Here is a 17,810-nt window from a genome sequence, read left to right as displayed (position 1 = left end):
ATTAATACAAGTATTGAAGAGGACAGAATCAAGTTTGGAGCCATTTTCATCCAACGTGACACTGCCATCATGAGTGCCAAGATGATACACCAACTTTCTGTTCAGATTCCTATCACATGCTCTTAGCCAACTACTTCCTCCAAGTTGACCATTATCTGTATTAGATTAGGAATTCACTTCATCATTTATTCTCCCTTCAGGTTGATGAAATGGTATCCAGACAAGTCAAGATTGTATTAGATGAAACATTTTCAGCTACTAATATGTCTTTCCTCTATCCTATTGGTGATTTGTATGAAGAAGATTGTTTTATATTCTCCATCTAATTTGGTAGTTTTTTGCGGGGGTGGCATAGTTGCTTTACAATGTTGTGTTAGTTTCTGCTGTACAGCAAAGCAAGTCAGTTATATGCATACACATATCCCCTCTTTTTTGGACCCATAAACAAGGTGAAAAGACAACCCTCAGAATGGGAGAAAATATTTGCAAATGAAGCAACTGACAAGGGATTAATCTCCAAAATGTACAAACAGCTCATGCAACTCAATATCCAAAAAACAAACAACCCAATCAAAAAATGGGTGGAAGACCTAAATAGACATTTCTCCAAGGAAGACATACAGATGGCCAACAGGCACACGAAAAGATGCTCAACATCACTAATTATCAAAACTACATCACTAAAATCAAAACTACTATTAGTTTGATTAAAACACAATAATCAAAACACTATTATCAAAACAACATCACTAAAATCAAAACTACAATGAGGTATCACCTCACACCGGTCAGAATGGCCATCATCAAAAAATCTACAAACAGTAAATGCTGGAGAGGGTGTGGAGAAAAGGGAACCTTCCTACACTGTTGGTGGGAATGTAAATTGATACAGCCACTATGGAGAACAGTATGGAGGTTCCTTAAAATACTAAAAGTAGAACTACCATATGACCCAGCAATCCCACTGCTGGGCATATACCCTGAGAAAACCATAATTTGGTAGTTTTTAATAAATCCTTACAATGACTAACCTATTTCTCTTTCTTTTCACATCAACTCAGACATCTTCTAGCCTGCATCCCCTGTCTCTGATGATTTTCCATGTCAGTAGGTACACTAATTGCATCTCCTGCTAACATACATTGTGTTACCATATTCAGACAGCATATTTATAGACTTGTGTTTTCTTAGGTAGTGAATCTGTTTATTCTTTTCTGTTGTTGCTAGGTAGGTGATGGGATACTTGATTTCTTTTATGGATTCTAGTTTTCAGTCATTCTTGACTACACTGGCAAGTCTCTAGGCCAGTCTTTATAGTCTGAGCCAACGTACCTCCACGTAATGGCACAGACTACTTGCATCAGAGATGCTGTTTCAGGAGATGTGGGAATGGGCCCAGGAAGCTGTACTTTTAACAAGCAATACCTATGATTTTTATGAACACAAGTTGGAGAGCCTCAAACACTGAAGTTTGGTTCTTCCCAGTTCTGGAGACATATATTCTGTTCTTCATTACAGAGTCTTCATTTAAGTAATTTAAACCAGTCTAGAGAACAAAACCAAATCTTTCTTTTTGATAACTCCTGAAAGAGTAAAAGTGGGAAATATTTTACGTCTAATACCTCTAGACCTCAAAAGCACTCTGCAAGTCAGATACTCAGAGAGGTTAAATCGTTCGCTCAAGTTACGCAGATCATGTTTAGCAGAGAATTTAAACTAAAGTCGGCATGACTCCAGTGCCTGAGACGACTACAACACATCATGCTATCCCACTCAACTATTTCCTTTAGCCAACAATGGAGATCAGATAAGGATTGAAACTGTTGGAAGGGAGGGAACAAATAGCCTGTATAAGGAGGAGAGAAGGAGACTCAGAGCAGAAAAATGGGGAAGGAGAACAAGCCCACCCCCAGCACACTCTTAGATGGAAGTGGAGGTCTGAGTATATGCTGGAGACAGCTGCCAAAGAACACTAGAAAGATATACAAGGCCCTATGAGGAACAAGGTAAATTCAAGGCAACTTACGGGAGAGCAGGGTCAGCCTGTCCCCCAACCCTCAATTATAGTGAGACCGTTCCAAGATGGTTACACTCAGATATTGGTCTTTAGGTTAATTATTCAATGAAAAAATAAAGGTCCTCTTAAGGAACACGGTTTGTGTGTATGACATCCATAAGTTAGGTGTTCATACTGGAAGAACCGGGGAAAGAATAAGCTGGTTTATTGGAAACGTTTAGAGAACTGATGATATAAATCTTTTAACTGGGTGATTTAAATAAAAGAAAATATGTAAAGAAACAGATTAGAATTCCACGTTCAAACTAAATTTTTTCATTCACTTACTATTTACTGTTTCATTTGTGAAATATTTATTGACTGCCTGCTATATACCTGGAATTAAACTAAGTGCTGGAGTGTTCTTCTAGGTTAAGATTGCTCAGAAAATGTAGAGTAAATATATGAATGAATGGATGGACAGAATGAATGAATGAATAAAAGTTTAACAAGCAATCACGTGAATTAGAGAAAATGAACAACACGTACAATGAGAGCTTGGCTAGCTCTCTGCAAATATCCTTGGCTGAGTTAGGAAAGCTCAAGCCTACAATTCTTGGCCCTTTCTGATGAGCCTCTAGAGATGTGAAGTCTTACACTCAAGGTCAGGTAATCTTTCAAGTTTACCTGTGAAGCTACAGTATTCATGAAGTGTTCCACAGCCAACCCGACTTTTTATTAAAGCACATGAGAGAAGATCCTGAGTCAAGAATAGCTTCTACTCACAAAATCCATCTTATAGGCAAGCAGGATAATCACAGACAACGCTAAGGAAAAACCCTGCAACTTCTGGGTTTTTTTTTCAACAGACGTTATCTGTACAAAGTTATCAGTTGACAGAATTCAAATAATTAAAACACAGGGTAGTGCATTTATTTACTTATGAGCTCCAGCACTTCCTGTTTGACAACCTGAAAACTGAAGATCTTAATATGAGCAATTATAATGAAAATAATGTAAAAAAAACTATATACTTTTTTTATACAGATTAAAATAAACACTTGCTTCTTTTATACTACAATTCAGTAAAAATGGGCCCACTATGTTTTAAAAAAGCCACAGAAACACTCTTGTTAAGACGTGAAGATGCCATTACCATGCACATGCAGTTGAATGTGCTGTTGTGTTTCTCCAGCTGCATTGGTAGCCACACATGTGTATCTGCCAGCATCTTCCATGAGGGCTTTGGCCATTTGTAGAACTCGACCAGAAGACTGTATCTAATTGGGATCAGAAAGTATGGCAGCATTTTGTACTTTACACTTGGACTTGAAAACATCTGCTGAATAGACAAACTCATTTAAATTTATAATATCTAGTTGTATTTTTATGCCAGTATCTTAATTATCTTTTGATAGATTAGAGCCAGATCACTTCATCATGCACAAGAAAATAGACTATTTTGATTGAAAAGCTTTTCTTAGTCATTGGAAAACACAAAACAGTGTTACCTAAGGCAAGCCTGCTGGTACAGTCATAAAACTCCACTGAATAAAAGACTTTAGCGCTGCAACTATGAGGTATGTGATGAAAATTTAAGCTATTTGAAAAAAACATGGTTACATTTATGTAACACTTCATAAATAGTTTTAAAACAATCTTTTTTGATTAAATGGTCATGGGGGCCAGAAAAACAATAAAAATTATAAAATATGAGTAATGGAAATGCAGATAAATTTCCTTGACTGTTTTTCCTTATTTCCCTCCTAAACGCATTACAGCTAGCCTCTACCATTTTGGAACTGGTGATTCAGTGGTTATTTTTTGAAAATGATTATTCAGAGGTTACCAGTTAACTTCTAATCACAGCATGCAGCGGCCTAGGCAGTGAGCTCATACTCTCCTTCACCATCTACAGCATTTGGCGTTGTTGACTTCCTGCTCCTTCAGTCACTCTGCCCTCTGGGAGCTGAAGGTACAGCATTCCCTCAGTTCTCATTCGCTGACTTTCTTAGTAGATTACTTTATGGAATCTGCTTCCTCTCCCTGTTCCATAAACAGGAAACTTAGCTTTCTGATAGTTTTCATCCAAACCCATGGCTGTGATGAAGAATCCCATGCAGACTCCTAAATTTACAGCATTGGCCTCAACTTTTCTCCTGAGCTTCCAGCTATCTGCTGGACAGGTTAGCACATGAAATTGAACAATCCAAAATAAAGCTGTTTTCCTGTATTTCTAAACCAAATTCTCATTGCGTGTTTCCAATCTTGTTTAATGACACCAGTCATCTGGGTTTCAGAGCCCACTTTGACTCTCTTAGTAATTATACCACTCTGTGTTTCTCAGACCCCCTGTCTCCATTCTCACAGCCACTGTGGGATTATAATGGCTCCTTAATTTATATTCCAGTGTCTCCAACCTCCCTAACTGTTAATCTGCCTTGCATACTGTTGCCAGAATAATTTATCTAAAATGCAAATTTGATCCTTTTACCAGTCCCCCTTCAAAGCTCATTCATGGCTCCCCACTTCGCCCAGAATGAAATCCGAACTCAGCAAAGCCTTCCAGGCTTACCGCATTCTGACCCCATAAGATCTTCTCTCCATACACTCCCACATAAACTCCCACGTAACTTATTCTTCATCCATACTGTACTAAACACGTTAAGCAGCACATTCATATACTTATATTCACTTCTAGACTTTTGCATACGGCCTTTAAGTGCAGTAATTTCTTAAGATTCTGAACTAGATCATTTTTTTTTTATTTCTTCTTACTCTTTATTCTGCCCTCGGATTAACTCATCTACGTCCATGCGTTTCAAATATGATCTGTGTGCCAATATCCCCAGCCAGAACTATCTTTTGAGCTCCAAGACCATATATTCAATGGTCTACCTGGCAACTCCACTAGTTTATTTCAAGGTCAACTCAACACCCAGAAGTCTAAAACTCAAATCACAGTTATTCCCCCTCAAACTTATCTTCCTCCAAAGTCTCCTTTCTCACTGGATGGCATCACTATTTATGTACTTGTGTAGATTAGCTTCCTACTAATTTTTCTTGATATTCTCCACTCCCTTACCTTTCATCAACAATCTATAATCAAGCCCTAATGATTTAACCAATAAATAACTCTCAAATATATCCATGTATCCTCATCTCTATGGCCAGCATGTGAGTCCAAATTTCTATCTTTTCTCTCTTAGACAAATGCAAATAAGTAACTGATTTCCACATATCTACTCTTGACTCCTACAATTCATTCTCCAAACGGGCCTAGGTAACTATTGAAAATATAAGCCTGATCATGTCACTCTTCTCTTAAAACTGTTCAAAAATTTCACACTGTGAAATTCGCAAAGTGAAAATAAAATCATTAACATTACTTAAATGCCTCCTACCTGTCCTCTGGTCTCCTCTAATACCATTTCTCCCTTGCTCTTGGTTCCCTAATCCAATGGCTTGCTTTCACGTTCTCAAGAGGCATCATGCTCCCCTTTACTTTAGGTTGTTTGCCCATGCACATCTCCTCTGAAAGATTCTACTCACCTCTCTTCTATTAATTTGCCCACTTAACTCCATATGTTCTTCAGATCTCTGCTTAAAAACTTTTTCCATAAATTACCCTCCCTCACCCTGTTGGAGGAGGTCACTGAGAGGATGTGACCGCAGGGATGACCCGTGAGCTGGACTCAGGCATTTGGAGGCTCCTCATCCTCTCCCCACTTTTGGAATGTGCATTCCATCTTCTTTCCCAGTGCTAGAAACTGCCCAAGGACGCAGCCTTGAGATAGTAGTGTGATGTTGAGACCATCTGGACAGGATATATGACTGAACCCAGTTAAGACCTCTATATAAACTTTTAAGATTTGGTGGGCACGTGAGGAGATCTACTCATCTTGCAGTCATCCAAGACAAGCCTGGTAAGTAAGTTCCCTTGCTTATTAAACCTGCCCCCTACCAATCTGGAGTGCTGTGCCTCTTTCTTAGATCTCTCTCTGCTCTCTCTGAATAGGGGGCCGATTTCAGATGACACCCGGGAAGCTCCAGGGGTTGCAAACCAACACACGCTCAAAGGCTTTCCTCATTATCTGTTCTTATACCTCTCTATACTGTCTCCTAAAATTACTCATCACAGTTTGCAATTATACTTTTGTACGATTGTATGATAAATATTTGTCTCCCAGGTAAACAGTTGTTTACCTGCTCTGTGTTAGAAGGCTACATATTAAATCTTTTGTTGGCGCAAATATGTGAGATTAGTTCCATTCAATTTGCAATAGGAATGATAAATGAACAGATATCCATCACTTCTGCCGGGAGAAGAACTTGGCACATCCCTTGTTACTGAAACCTACCTCAAGCAAAGCTCAAACCCACATTAGTCAATTAACTTGATCTTAGTAGCAAAATCTATTAATTATTTTAATTGTATCATGTAGATTACTCAGGTTTGCAATCTACCTATCTATTAATTCAACAAATATGTACTGAGATACAGTTATATGCCCGGGACTATACTCAATATGAAAGATACACAAGTGAACTTATTCATAGAGACTGAGTCTCTGCCATCATGATGTTTATAAACTAAACTATGTTTTTCAAGAAACCATTTCACTTAGGTTTATGTATCAATAGATATAATTCTACCTTAATCCTGGTCAATGGTGAATATACTGAGGATACTCTGACTTACTTAGTACTGATGAACTATTCCTCCATAAGATACTAGTTTTTAAATAATTAAAACAGGCATAAATTGAAATAATAAAAATACCAACCACTAGGTTAAAGTTAACATCATTGTTATTAGTCTTTAATTAATTCCATTTTTCAAATCAAAATATTAAGTTAAATTCTGAAAAATCCTAAGGAAAACACATATTGTTTTAGTACATTTCCTGCAAAATCTATCCAACAGGAAAATCTATAATTAAGAAAGGAGAATATGATAGCTCCATATATAGCTTTCTCATCTTGGACAAAATAATATTCATACTTACTTTGAGGTTTCCTTGGGCAGTGTTGACAGGTTGGCCATCTTTTAACCATGTAATGGATGGCTTTGGAATGCCATTGGCTATGCACTGCAAGGTGATGGGCTTATACCTTACTACAGCTCTCTCAGAAAGCCCTGAGGATTTGATTGTTGGAGGAACTAGATTTAACAAAAAGAGAGGAGAAGAAAGGAAAGAAGGAAGAAAAAAGGAAGTGAGGGAGGGAGCGAAAACTATAATCAGTGGGATCAAACACTTAAATGTCTGTATCCAAGAACCTGAAACTTCAAAATTTAGAAAAGGGCAGAGGCCTATTTTAACAAACAGAATAATTTCACTCCATGCATTTCACTTCTAACTTTTAGCAATTTTAGAGATTACTTATTTCTTAACTATGGGTCTCTAATTCTCCAGAGAATAAGTGAAGTGTATTTACAGCCAACTGCAATCCACATGTATGTTTGGTTTACAACCTCTTGGTGTGTTTTCCCAATCTACTATGACCTGCCCTTTCTCTAGAACTGCCTCATTAAATTGGGGTGGGTTTCCAGTACCCATATTTATACCACATGACTCTGTCCCCAGTAAGGCTGATTAAATCCAGGATAGTAACTTGATTTAAGCTGGGCCTGCCAGATTCCCTCCCTCAAGAATTGGAATTGAGACTGAGAAACAGCATTAGCTGTATTCCATCAAAATGCAGGAAAAAAACCAGTCCGCCTGGGAATAATGAAGTTGATGTTCATAGAAACCTCTACTTGTGGCTTCCAAACACTCTCCAGTTTCTCATTCCAGTCCCTCCCTTCCCGAGGTCTGCTGGCAAGTGAGATACCTAATACCCTGGCAGAGGGTTGCTTCTGTCATTAGACTAATGGTTCTAACCCTATTGTGCCAGTTCCTTGAGTGCACTTATGTGCCCTGGATCCTGCACAACACCCTCAGCCTCCATTTCTGGAAATGACTTTATTCACACTCCCTCCTGTTTTGGCTGAATCTTTGAACACTCGTATCCCCCCTTTATTTGAAATTTGCTGCCTGCCTCTTCTATCTTCTTTGATCTCATTCCTCAGACCCTCACATTCTATGCAGAATATACCTCTTACCATTTAAATTCGGTCTCAGTTCATTGACATGATACCTCTTGGTTAAATCTTCTGTGTTAGCAAAGTGCCTTAAAATTTTCCAATATCTAATTCAAATTTGATCCAAATTCTCACTCAAATTAGCACTACTTTCCACAACTCAAGATTTATCCAGATTACTGAGCTAAGTTCTGAATTAGATACTGAAACAATGCACAAATGAATTTTCGGTGAAATGCTCCTTCTTCAGCATACCATGAACAGTCACTTCAAATTCCTTCTTGTGGTCCCCAGCAGTGTTTGTTGCTACACACCGATAAAGGCCTGTGTCTGACACTTGAGCCTGGGCAATAACCAGTTTGTGTCCATTTAGTAAGATCTTGAATCCATCCCTTTCATCAATTAGCTGGCCATCCTTCAGCCACCTACAGAAATAAGGCAAAAAGAAGTCTGGAGACATATTTTCAATAACTATGTTCCTAACTATATCTTAAATAACTATGTTTCTAAAGCAATCTATCTATCTCGGAGGAACTACATTTATTCATATATTCGACTTATATACTTATATATATGTATGTATATGTGTATATGTGTATATATATATATATGATACATTTATATATATGTATTCTCAATTATGTACTTGCCTGATTTCCCATCTGCTCACTCTAATAGAATAAACTGTAAATAGGGAAAAGAAAAAGGAAACCTAGTTTAACAAAGAAGCTGGCATATTATTGGAACCCAAGAACTATGTGTACAGTTCTTCATTCTTCTATTAATGCTGGGCTACAGAAAGAGGCAAATGTCCCTACATATCACTCACTTCAAATGCTTAAATAATATTAACCAACAAAACACACATAATCTTAAAACATCTGTAAAATAAAATCCTAAAATCATATAGCATTATAATTTTTAATTTATTATGAATTATCACTTTCCATTTAGTTGTATAATCATGGGTGAACATACTTTAGCCCAAAAGTTAGCTGAGTATCTGTTCCTTTGCATATCCCATAGCACTTTGGAAATGAAAGGTAAGTATTGAAGAAATACTTCGTGAATGAAGGAATGAGAAAAAAGTATTGGTAATCATATATTCATGTTAACTTCCACTATTCCTTAATATGTCTGGCATACTGTTTTAAATTCCGTTGTTCATTTAACATTTCAGTGCTTCAGGAAGATCTGACAGATACTGCTTAATAGTCTGTCTCTATGAACTGAAAATGTAATTTTTAAGAGCATATAACGAAGTCTTCTAATTGAGATTTATGGGCCCTGTGAGTATCGGATAAAAGTTGCCTTGAATATAGAGTACGTCTTTTAAAAGAGGGATATAATTAGTATAATTTTATAAATCACTTTTGAATGACACAGAACCTCTTTCAAGATAGCTCTAAAACACTCAAATAAAGAAGTGGGAGATATTTAGAAGACATACCAAAACCCTTACATGATAGTTGGTGGAGGAGAGCCTGTCACTTGACAATCTAGCTCCAGTAAGTTATTAACCATCACAATGAAGTAAGACATTTCGTCTCCTCCTTCTATAGCTGGTGGCACTAGAAAACAGCAAGGATGTAACATACAAAGAAATGTTTACAAGAAAAAATATAGCATCACTTTAAGCAATACTAAGTTGCACTTAGAAGGCTGATAAGTATCATAGTCATTTGGTACATGAAGGAGACTTCAGAAATGTATTGTAAAATACCTTTTACAATACACATTTGCCACGATCAATAAATATACTTTCGACACACTGTGAATTTTTCTCAGTTAATCTAGCACTATGGGGCTGATGATGCCATCAAAACATAAAGTTGATTCATATTTTATGTTGCTTATTTTCATAAGAATAAGATAAGGGAACCTCAAAAATTGGGCCTGCATTGAAAGCCTTCAATTTATAAAGAAATAGAGATGTAAGGTTACAAGATGACTTTCCAAGTGCCACAGACTAAGTTTCCTATTGTTTAACACAGTGCTCATGACAAGAGACCATGCTGTCACTCACTACAATCAAATATTGTCACAAATGTAAAAAGGCATCTACCTACTTACAAAGTGTACCTATCAGGGCAAGTGGAAGATTTATGTGGGTTTTTAGATCTTGGGACTCTGGTGATCAATTCACCACTCAGTAATGTGTAGTCCAGAGTTGAACAGATCACTAAACCTTCTCTAAGATTGTTTTATTATTCCATGAACACAAAAGCATTTAATAAACTAGTCAGGTTTTGCTATGAATATGAGAAGACAGGTGGCAGCATCCTCATTTACCTAGGACGTCAACTTCGTATTTGATTTCCTTTTCTCCTGCCACACTGGTAGCCACACATATATACTGTCCCCTATCGACTTCTAGGGCACCCATGATTTCTAGTTTCTTCCCACCAGCTTCTATGCGGATGTTGTTACTCGCTTTCACAGGTACACCGTCTTTCAACCAGGTGAGAACTGGAGGAGGGTTGCCAGCAGCTTTACATTCCAGTGTCAACGAATGAGCAATAACCACTTGCTTATTGAGAGGCACAGCCAAGTCACCTTCAATCATTGGAGGAACTACGTAGGAAAGAGTAATATTTCAGGCATTTCTTTAAAATCCTCATGAAATAAAGGGGATTCTTTTCATTTTTAACTCACGTAGTTTGACTACAGAAACTACCTATATGTCCATCTCCCCCTAAGCTACTGAGGAAAGAATTTCTTGGTTCAGCTTATCTGCAATTAGTCTAAATACTGTCGGATACGCTATACTGTGTCTGGCTTAAAAAGGACAAATTGGAGAGAATGAGCTTAGTGCTAAGAACTACTTTACCTTCTCCGTAAAAATCAAATGGTCTAGATTCCCTAGTGCCATAGGCAGATGGTTGACTGAATGAATGGGCCACTTCTTGCTAACCTTAGCTTTTTAAAATATTTTTCCAAATCATGAGACAAATTCTTCTAATTCCAATGTATGCATATCGAAGACAACCCAACCCAACAGGGATTTATTAGTGAACAAATTGCATGTTGCCATATTAGAAAGCATAGGCAGAAAAGTACATAATTAAAACATATATTTTTTTCCTTACCATAGACATCCACATGGAAAGATTTTTCAGCAGTCCCAGCAACATTGGTTACTTGACACTTATATGTTGCTGAATCAGAGACCTGTGCTCGAGGGATATGAAGAAATTGTCCTTTATCAATATAAAGTGCTTGTGAGCTGGATATGATTGGTTGGCCGTCTTTATACCAAGTAATAGCAGGCATTGGAAGTCCCCGTGTTTCACATTCCAGTTTAATTATGCTGTTGATCAGTGCTGATATTTCTGTGGTGACATTCCCTCCTTTAATACTAGGTGGAACTACAAAGGATTTCAGAACAGAAACAAGTCTTCTAAGTTTTAGCATCTGCATCAAAGTCTCAAACGCTATAGATATTTAAATAATGCATTAAAGTAAATATGAATTAAAGACAATTAGGAAGTCTGTGATTTACCTATTGATAATTAGTTGCCTGTTTTGTCAAAACAATCTTCATCACTGTCCTTTTGGGTTTCAGATTTCAGTAAAAGCAGAAAGTCAGTTTTCATTTCAGGGGTTCATTTAAGCCCAATAGATCATATTACAGTAACTAAGAAAGTCGTGTTTAACAAACAAAGCAAAACAAAATAAATCCCACTTAAAGTAAATACAATAAGTTTGAAATGAGGCCAAGGGAGCAAAAATGTCAGATGAGGTACAACTGCATGCCCTTTCCCCAGGAAATACAAAAGGCCTAAGTGCTTTCAGATCCAGCTACTGGTAATAGCTGTGGAGTCTTTAACTTTTGCTTCTTCTTACTTTTTTTTTTTTTTTTTTGGAACCGCCACAGAGAGTTCATTCACTCAATTATACTCATCTAATTGGCTACATGTGTATCTTTCATAATTCAGTAACCACATGTCTGGCCTCTCACACCACATGAGGACTCTGCTGCTGGAAAAACAACACCACTGACTCAAGCTCTGCTACATACTCTGAACACGATCATTCCAGGATTGTGCTGTCACTGCAATAACTTAAAATAAATTAAATGGCATGTGCCTGAATTTGAGTGCTTTAATTTTTTAAAATAAACTTTTATTTTAGAAGAGAATGTTTTTCTGATGTTTGGACTAGGGTTATGGGTTTTGGAAGCACGATCACGGAGTACCATTCTCATCAGTCATATCAAGGGTACACACTATCAACACAGCTTATCACTGATGATGTTGACCTTGACCACCTGGTTGAGGTAGATTTTGCTAGGTTCCTCCACTGTAAAGTTACTCTCTTTTGCCCTTTTGAAAAGAATCACTCTTCCCAGCCCATATATATGAGGGGGAGAGCTATTCTACTTCCTTGAGAGGGGAATACCTACATAATTTATCATCTGGAATTCTTCTGTATGAGAGATTAGTCTCTCTTCCCCAATTTATTTCTTTATATCAATATGCACTCATGGAGATTCATTTTATACTTTGGGTATAATCCAATACTACATTATTTATTTTATTGTTCAAATTGTTCCAGTTATGGCCTTTGGGAGCTATTCCAACCGGCCCTATGTCCCTTTGACATACTCACATCATATTATTTTAGTATTTTCTTATTTTCTGGCCCTACTACATGCTCCAGGCTCATCTTTATACTCTCTGCCCCAGCCTTAGAATTAACTATTTCTCCTAGAAGCTCTGGTTCTTTTTAGTGGAAAAGAATATTAGAAAACAGTATCTAGATCTGAGTGGAATTCCTTAATGTTTTCTGATAATTGTTCTTAGAATTAGTTCACAGTGACAAACATTGATATACATATTTTTTTTCCTCACACATAAATGAAGGCAAGATCTACTATACAGGCATACTTCCTTTTACTGTGCTTTGCCGACACTGTATTTTTCACAAACTGAAGGTCTGTGGCAGGTCTGCACTGAGCAAGTCTATTGGCACTATTTTCCAACAGCATTGGCTCACCTCCTGTCTTTGTCACATTTTGGTATTTCTATCAATATTTCAAACTTTTTCATTATTATTATATTTGTTGTGGAGATCTATGATCAGAGATTTTATTTTATTTTTTTTAGTGATCATGATGGATTCTTTAATAAAAATATATCTTTTTTTAACATCTTTATTGGAGTATAATTGCTGTACAATAGTGTGTTAGTTTCTGCTTTATAATAAAGGAAACCAGCTATACATATACATATATCCCCATATCTCTTCCCTCTTATGTCTCCTTCCCTCCCACCCTCCCTATCCCACCCCTCTAGGTGGTCACAAAGCACCGAGCTGATCTCGCTGTGCTATGCAGCTGCTTCCCACTAGCTATCTATTTTACATTTGATAGTGTATATATGTCCATGCCACTCTCTCACTTTGTCTCAGCTTACCCTTTCCCCTGCCCGTGTCCTCAAGTCCATTCTCTGGGAGGTTTGTGTCTTTATTCTCATCTTGCCCCTAGGTTCTTCATCACCTTTTTTTTTTTTCCAGATTCCATATATATGTGTTAGCATACAGTATTTGTTTTTCTCTTTCTGACTTACTTCACTCTGTATGACAGACTCTAGGTCCATCCACCTCACTGCAAATAACTCAATTTTGTTTCTTTTTATGGCTGAGTAATATTCCATTGTATATATGTGCCACATCCTATGTATCCATTCATCTGTTGATGGGCACTTAGGTTGCTTCCATGTCCTGGCTATTGTAAATAGAGCTGCAATGAACATTGTGGTACATGACTCTTTTTGAATTATGGTTTTCTCAGGGTATATGCCCAGTAGTGAGATTGCTGGGTCGTATGGTAGTTCTATTTTTAGTATTTTAAGGAACCTCCATACTGTTCCCCATAGTGGCTGTATCAATTTACATTCCCACCAACAGTGCAAGAGGGTTCTCTTTTCTCCACACCCTCTCCAGCATTTACTGTTTGTAGATTTTTTTGATGATGGCCATTCTGACTGGTGTGAGATGATATCTCATTGTAGTTTTGATCTGCATTTCTCTAATGATTAATGATGTTGAGCATTCTTTCATGTGTTTGTTGGCAATCTGTATATCTGATCAGAGATTTTAATGTTACTACTATGACTTGCTAAAGGCTCAGATGATGGTTAGTATCTTTTAGCGATAAAGTATTTTTAAATTAAGGTGTGTACTTTTTTTAGACATAATGCTTTTGTACATTTAATAGACTATAGTATAGTGTAAACATAACTTTTATTTGCACTGGGAAACCAAAAAAAATTTGTGTGACTCGCTTTATTGCAATATTTGCTTTATTGTGGTGGTCTGGAACAGAACCTGCAATATCTCAGAGGTATGCCTGTGTTGTGAGGTAAATTTGATGGTGGAATAATTTTTCTATAAGGTGGTTTACTATATAAATCAGGGCAGCCAATTATGGCCCACAGGCCAGGCATCAAGATGCTGAACTAAGCACAGTTTTTGCATTTTTAAATGACTGGAAAAAATCAAAATAATGATAATATTTTGTGACATGTAAAAATTATATGAAATTCAAACTTCAGCACCTATTAAGTTTTATTGGAATATGGTCATCCTCATTTGTTTATGTACTGTCTATGGCTACTTTCACTTCTACAATGGCAGAGTTAAATTGTTGCAATAAATACCAAATGTGGTGTTCTCATTGCTTCTCACTGTTGCTCAGCCCACCATAAATTTCAGTGACACAATTATAAGCCAACAGCATTTCAAGTGCCATAAATATCACCATATCGTGATATTTTACTTTACTTTTATTACCAGTGCACACTCCCCATGTCAAAACACACAAAAGAAAGAAAAGTAAGCTTTAAAACGTGCCATTTTTAAAGCACAGAACAGTGCGGATTATTTTGTTATTAGGTTCAATGGCAAAGCACTGAGTTTATTTTTTAATAACACTATAGCTGTTTTGAAAAAATACAGTGTACACTAACTATTAGCCTAAGCACTCATCCCAATATATCCCATTCAAAGAAAAACAACCGATAAATTAATATAAAATGGAATGTCTCATTAGGCAGAATTTCTTCACAAAAAGTCAAAATGAGGCTACCATCTAAGTTTCTGAGTGGCTCATTTGTTAGCCAAGGAAGGAGAGCCATTTACCAACAGTGATTTAATTAAATCAAGAATGATTGCATTAGCAAACAATTATGCCTAAACTAATCAATTTGTTTAAGATGATCAGCCTTTCCATAAGAAAAACTGCTTGAAGAGTTGAGAAAACTGACAATATCAATAGTCTTTTTTTTTTTTTAAAGGCAACTTTTCTGAACAGTATTCTTGGCTCTTGACAAATTGACATGTTACTGATACTGCTTAGCTGTCTTTTATTTGAGGAGTCAATGCCACGGTGAAGAAACTGAAGAATTAGTCTCTAAGAATAGTCTGCATGGAACAACTACAGACAAAAATATTTTCAAAGAAGTTGAAAAAGCACTAATTTATTACAACCTGAAGTGGAATCTGCTAAGATGTGCTACAGCTGATGGTGATAAAAATACGTGTGGGGCAGAAAAAGGTTTAGAGAAATTTACAAATTTTACATTTTAAATTTATTAAAATGTAAAATTCTAAAAGTCTATCGTTATTCCTTGTACTATTCATCAGCACTTGTGTAAAATATTCATGTGGTATTGAAAGAGAACTGTCCATGGGGTATTTTACTTGCTCTTATGGACTTAAATATCATCAGTTCCATGAATTTTTGTCAGAAGTAGAAGGTGAATATAATGACTTGTTCTACCTTATAGCAGCTTAATGTCTTAATGGTGGTAAAGTTACATTTTAATTTTTGGAGCTTAGGACTGAGACTGAATTTTTTCTGAATGAGAATTGTCCTCAAACACTATTATTGAGTACTGAATGATTTTGGAATTTAGTTTTGCCATAAACTTGACAATGTTTCTTAATAAGTTCGACCTAAACTTACCAGATAAAACCAGCACTTGAATGCAAAATCTATACTGTTAGTACTCATTCTGTTGTTTGAATCACAAGTAATGTCAAGCTCCTCTACACATTTTCCATGCTGTCAAACAAAACTCAGATCTCGATTCCCCTACAAATTTGCAGTGAATATATTTTGAGCTCAACTTTCAGTTTCAACAATGTTTGTCAAACTTTGATGCAAATGCAAATGAAATTTCCACATTTTAAGTTCTTTTACCTCTGAAAACGAGGGCCTTCCAACTAACCTTCAATTGGAATTGATTAATTGGGAGTAGAATGGCAGGCCAAAAGTCAAATATCAAGAGAATATAACAGAATTCTGCAAATGCCTTTCAAGTAATGAATATGATCAATTAAAATCTTATGTTTGTGAAATGATATTAGTATTTGACAGTATCTACAGTATCTGAATGAAAAGACATTTTCAAAAATGAAATACATAAAATCTCATTACATACCAGTATTAACAGATGAACATCTGCATTTAATTTTGGTGACAGGAATCATTAACTTTGAACTCTAATTAAGTAAAATGTTATCACTCCAAAAGAAATCCATTCTCATTAGTAGACTTGTATTACAACAAATTTTACAATTTTTAAAATTACCAGAAAAATAGAATATCATGAATAAACAATTGATAGACATTTCTTTCTATTTTGTTATGTAAGTACCTACATAATGTCCTTGATTTTGCCTCATAGTCTGCAAAGTCTAAAATATTTACCAACTTGCCCTTTATAAAAAAGGTTTGTCAAGTCCTGCTATAGATAATTAATTAATTTCAATTCAAGCCACCATTTTGAAATCTTAAGAAAGAACATTTTACTCAGACTTTAATTTTTTTTTTTTTTTTTTTTTGCAGTACGTGGGCCTCTCACTGTTGTGGCCTCTCCCGTTGCAGAGCACAGGCTCCAGATGTGCAGGCTCAGCGGCCATAGCTCACGGGCCTAGCTGCTCTGCGGCATGTGGGATCTTCCCGGACCAGGGCATGAACCCGTGTCCCCTGCATCGGCAGGCGGACTCTCAACCACTGCGCCACCAGGGAAGCCCTCAGACTTTAAATTTTAATTTTGATTTGAGCCTACTGATGGAATCTGGAAACATACATCAAATTTTGAGCTGAAATTGTCTAAATAAACTGGCTAGCCTAATTAGTTGGATGATACATTAATGAAGTCAAAAACAGATGGGAACTCTACTTAATGCACTGTGGTAACCTAAATGGGAGGCAAGTCCAGAAGAGAGGGGATATCTGTATATGTATGGCTGATTCATTTTGTTGTGCAGTGGAGGCTAACACAACATTGTAAAGCAACCATACTACAATAAAAACTAATAAAAATAAACAAATTAAATTAAATTAAATAAATGAAGTCAAGAACATAGGTTCAAACAACCCCTTACCCTCCATGAATGCTTTACAAAGGAATATCACTTGTATTGAAAAGAGTTCATTTTAAAAGTTTGTATTTATGAAATTGAGGAAAAAATTACTCAAAGAACATTTCCAGCTGAAAGCAGAACAATAAACCATCTACTGTTTAAATCTTCCAGATAAATATTTCTTCCTGTTTCAATTTAATTCACGTATACTTTTATGAGACCTGTACTTCTGTTTGAGGAAGGGTGTTACAGGTAAATGTTATGAACCCACTGCACATTAAAATGTACCATGTACATACACTCAAAGACTTTTACACCATTTGGGGAAACTCTCAGACCTCTGAAACTTATGCA

At 36.4% G+C, this 17,810-nt stretch overlaps 1 protein-coding gene across 1 annotated transcript in view; it reads right to left on the bottom strand.

The window, feature by feature from the left end:
* Positions 1-17,810, bottom strand: part of HMCN1 (hemicentin 1) — a 519,438-nt gene that overhangs the window by 219,163 nt on the left and 282,465 nt on the right. Inside the window, exons 31-36 of the mRNA XM_060035358.1 lie at positions 11,171-11,449; positions 10,374-10,655; positions 9,544-9,652; positions 8,337-8,506; positions 7,006-7,160; positions 3,153-3,276 (exon numbers count right to left, since the gene is read on the bottom strand). Of these exons, the coding sequence (XP_059891341.1) occupies positions 3,153-3,276; positions 7,006-7,160; positions 8,337-8,506; positions 9,544-9,652; positions 10,374-10,655; positions 11,171-11,449 (1,119 nt within the window). The remainder of the gene's footprint in view (positions 1-3,152; positions 3,277-7,005; positions 7,161-8,336; positions 8,507-9,543; positions 9,653-10,373; positions 10,656-11,170; positions 11,450-17,810) is intronic.

The sequence above is a fragment of the Delphinus delphis genome, chromosome 1 (assembly GCF_949987515.2).
Source record: "Delphinus delphis chromosome 1, mDelDel1.2, whole genome shotgun sequence".
Taxonomy (NCBI): Eukaryota; Metazoa; Chordata; class Mammalia; order Artiodactyla; family Delphinidae; genus Delphinus; species Delphinus delphis.
The sequence above is the reverse complement of the archived record's forward strand: the minus strand, read 5'-3'. Positions and strand labels throughout refer to the sequence as shown.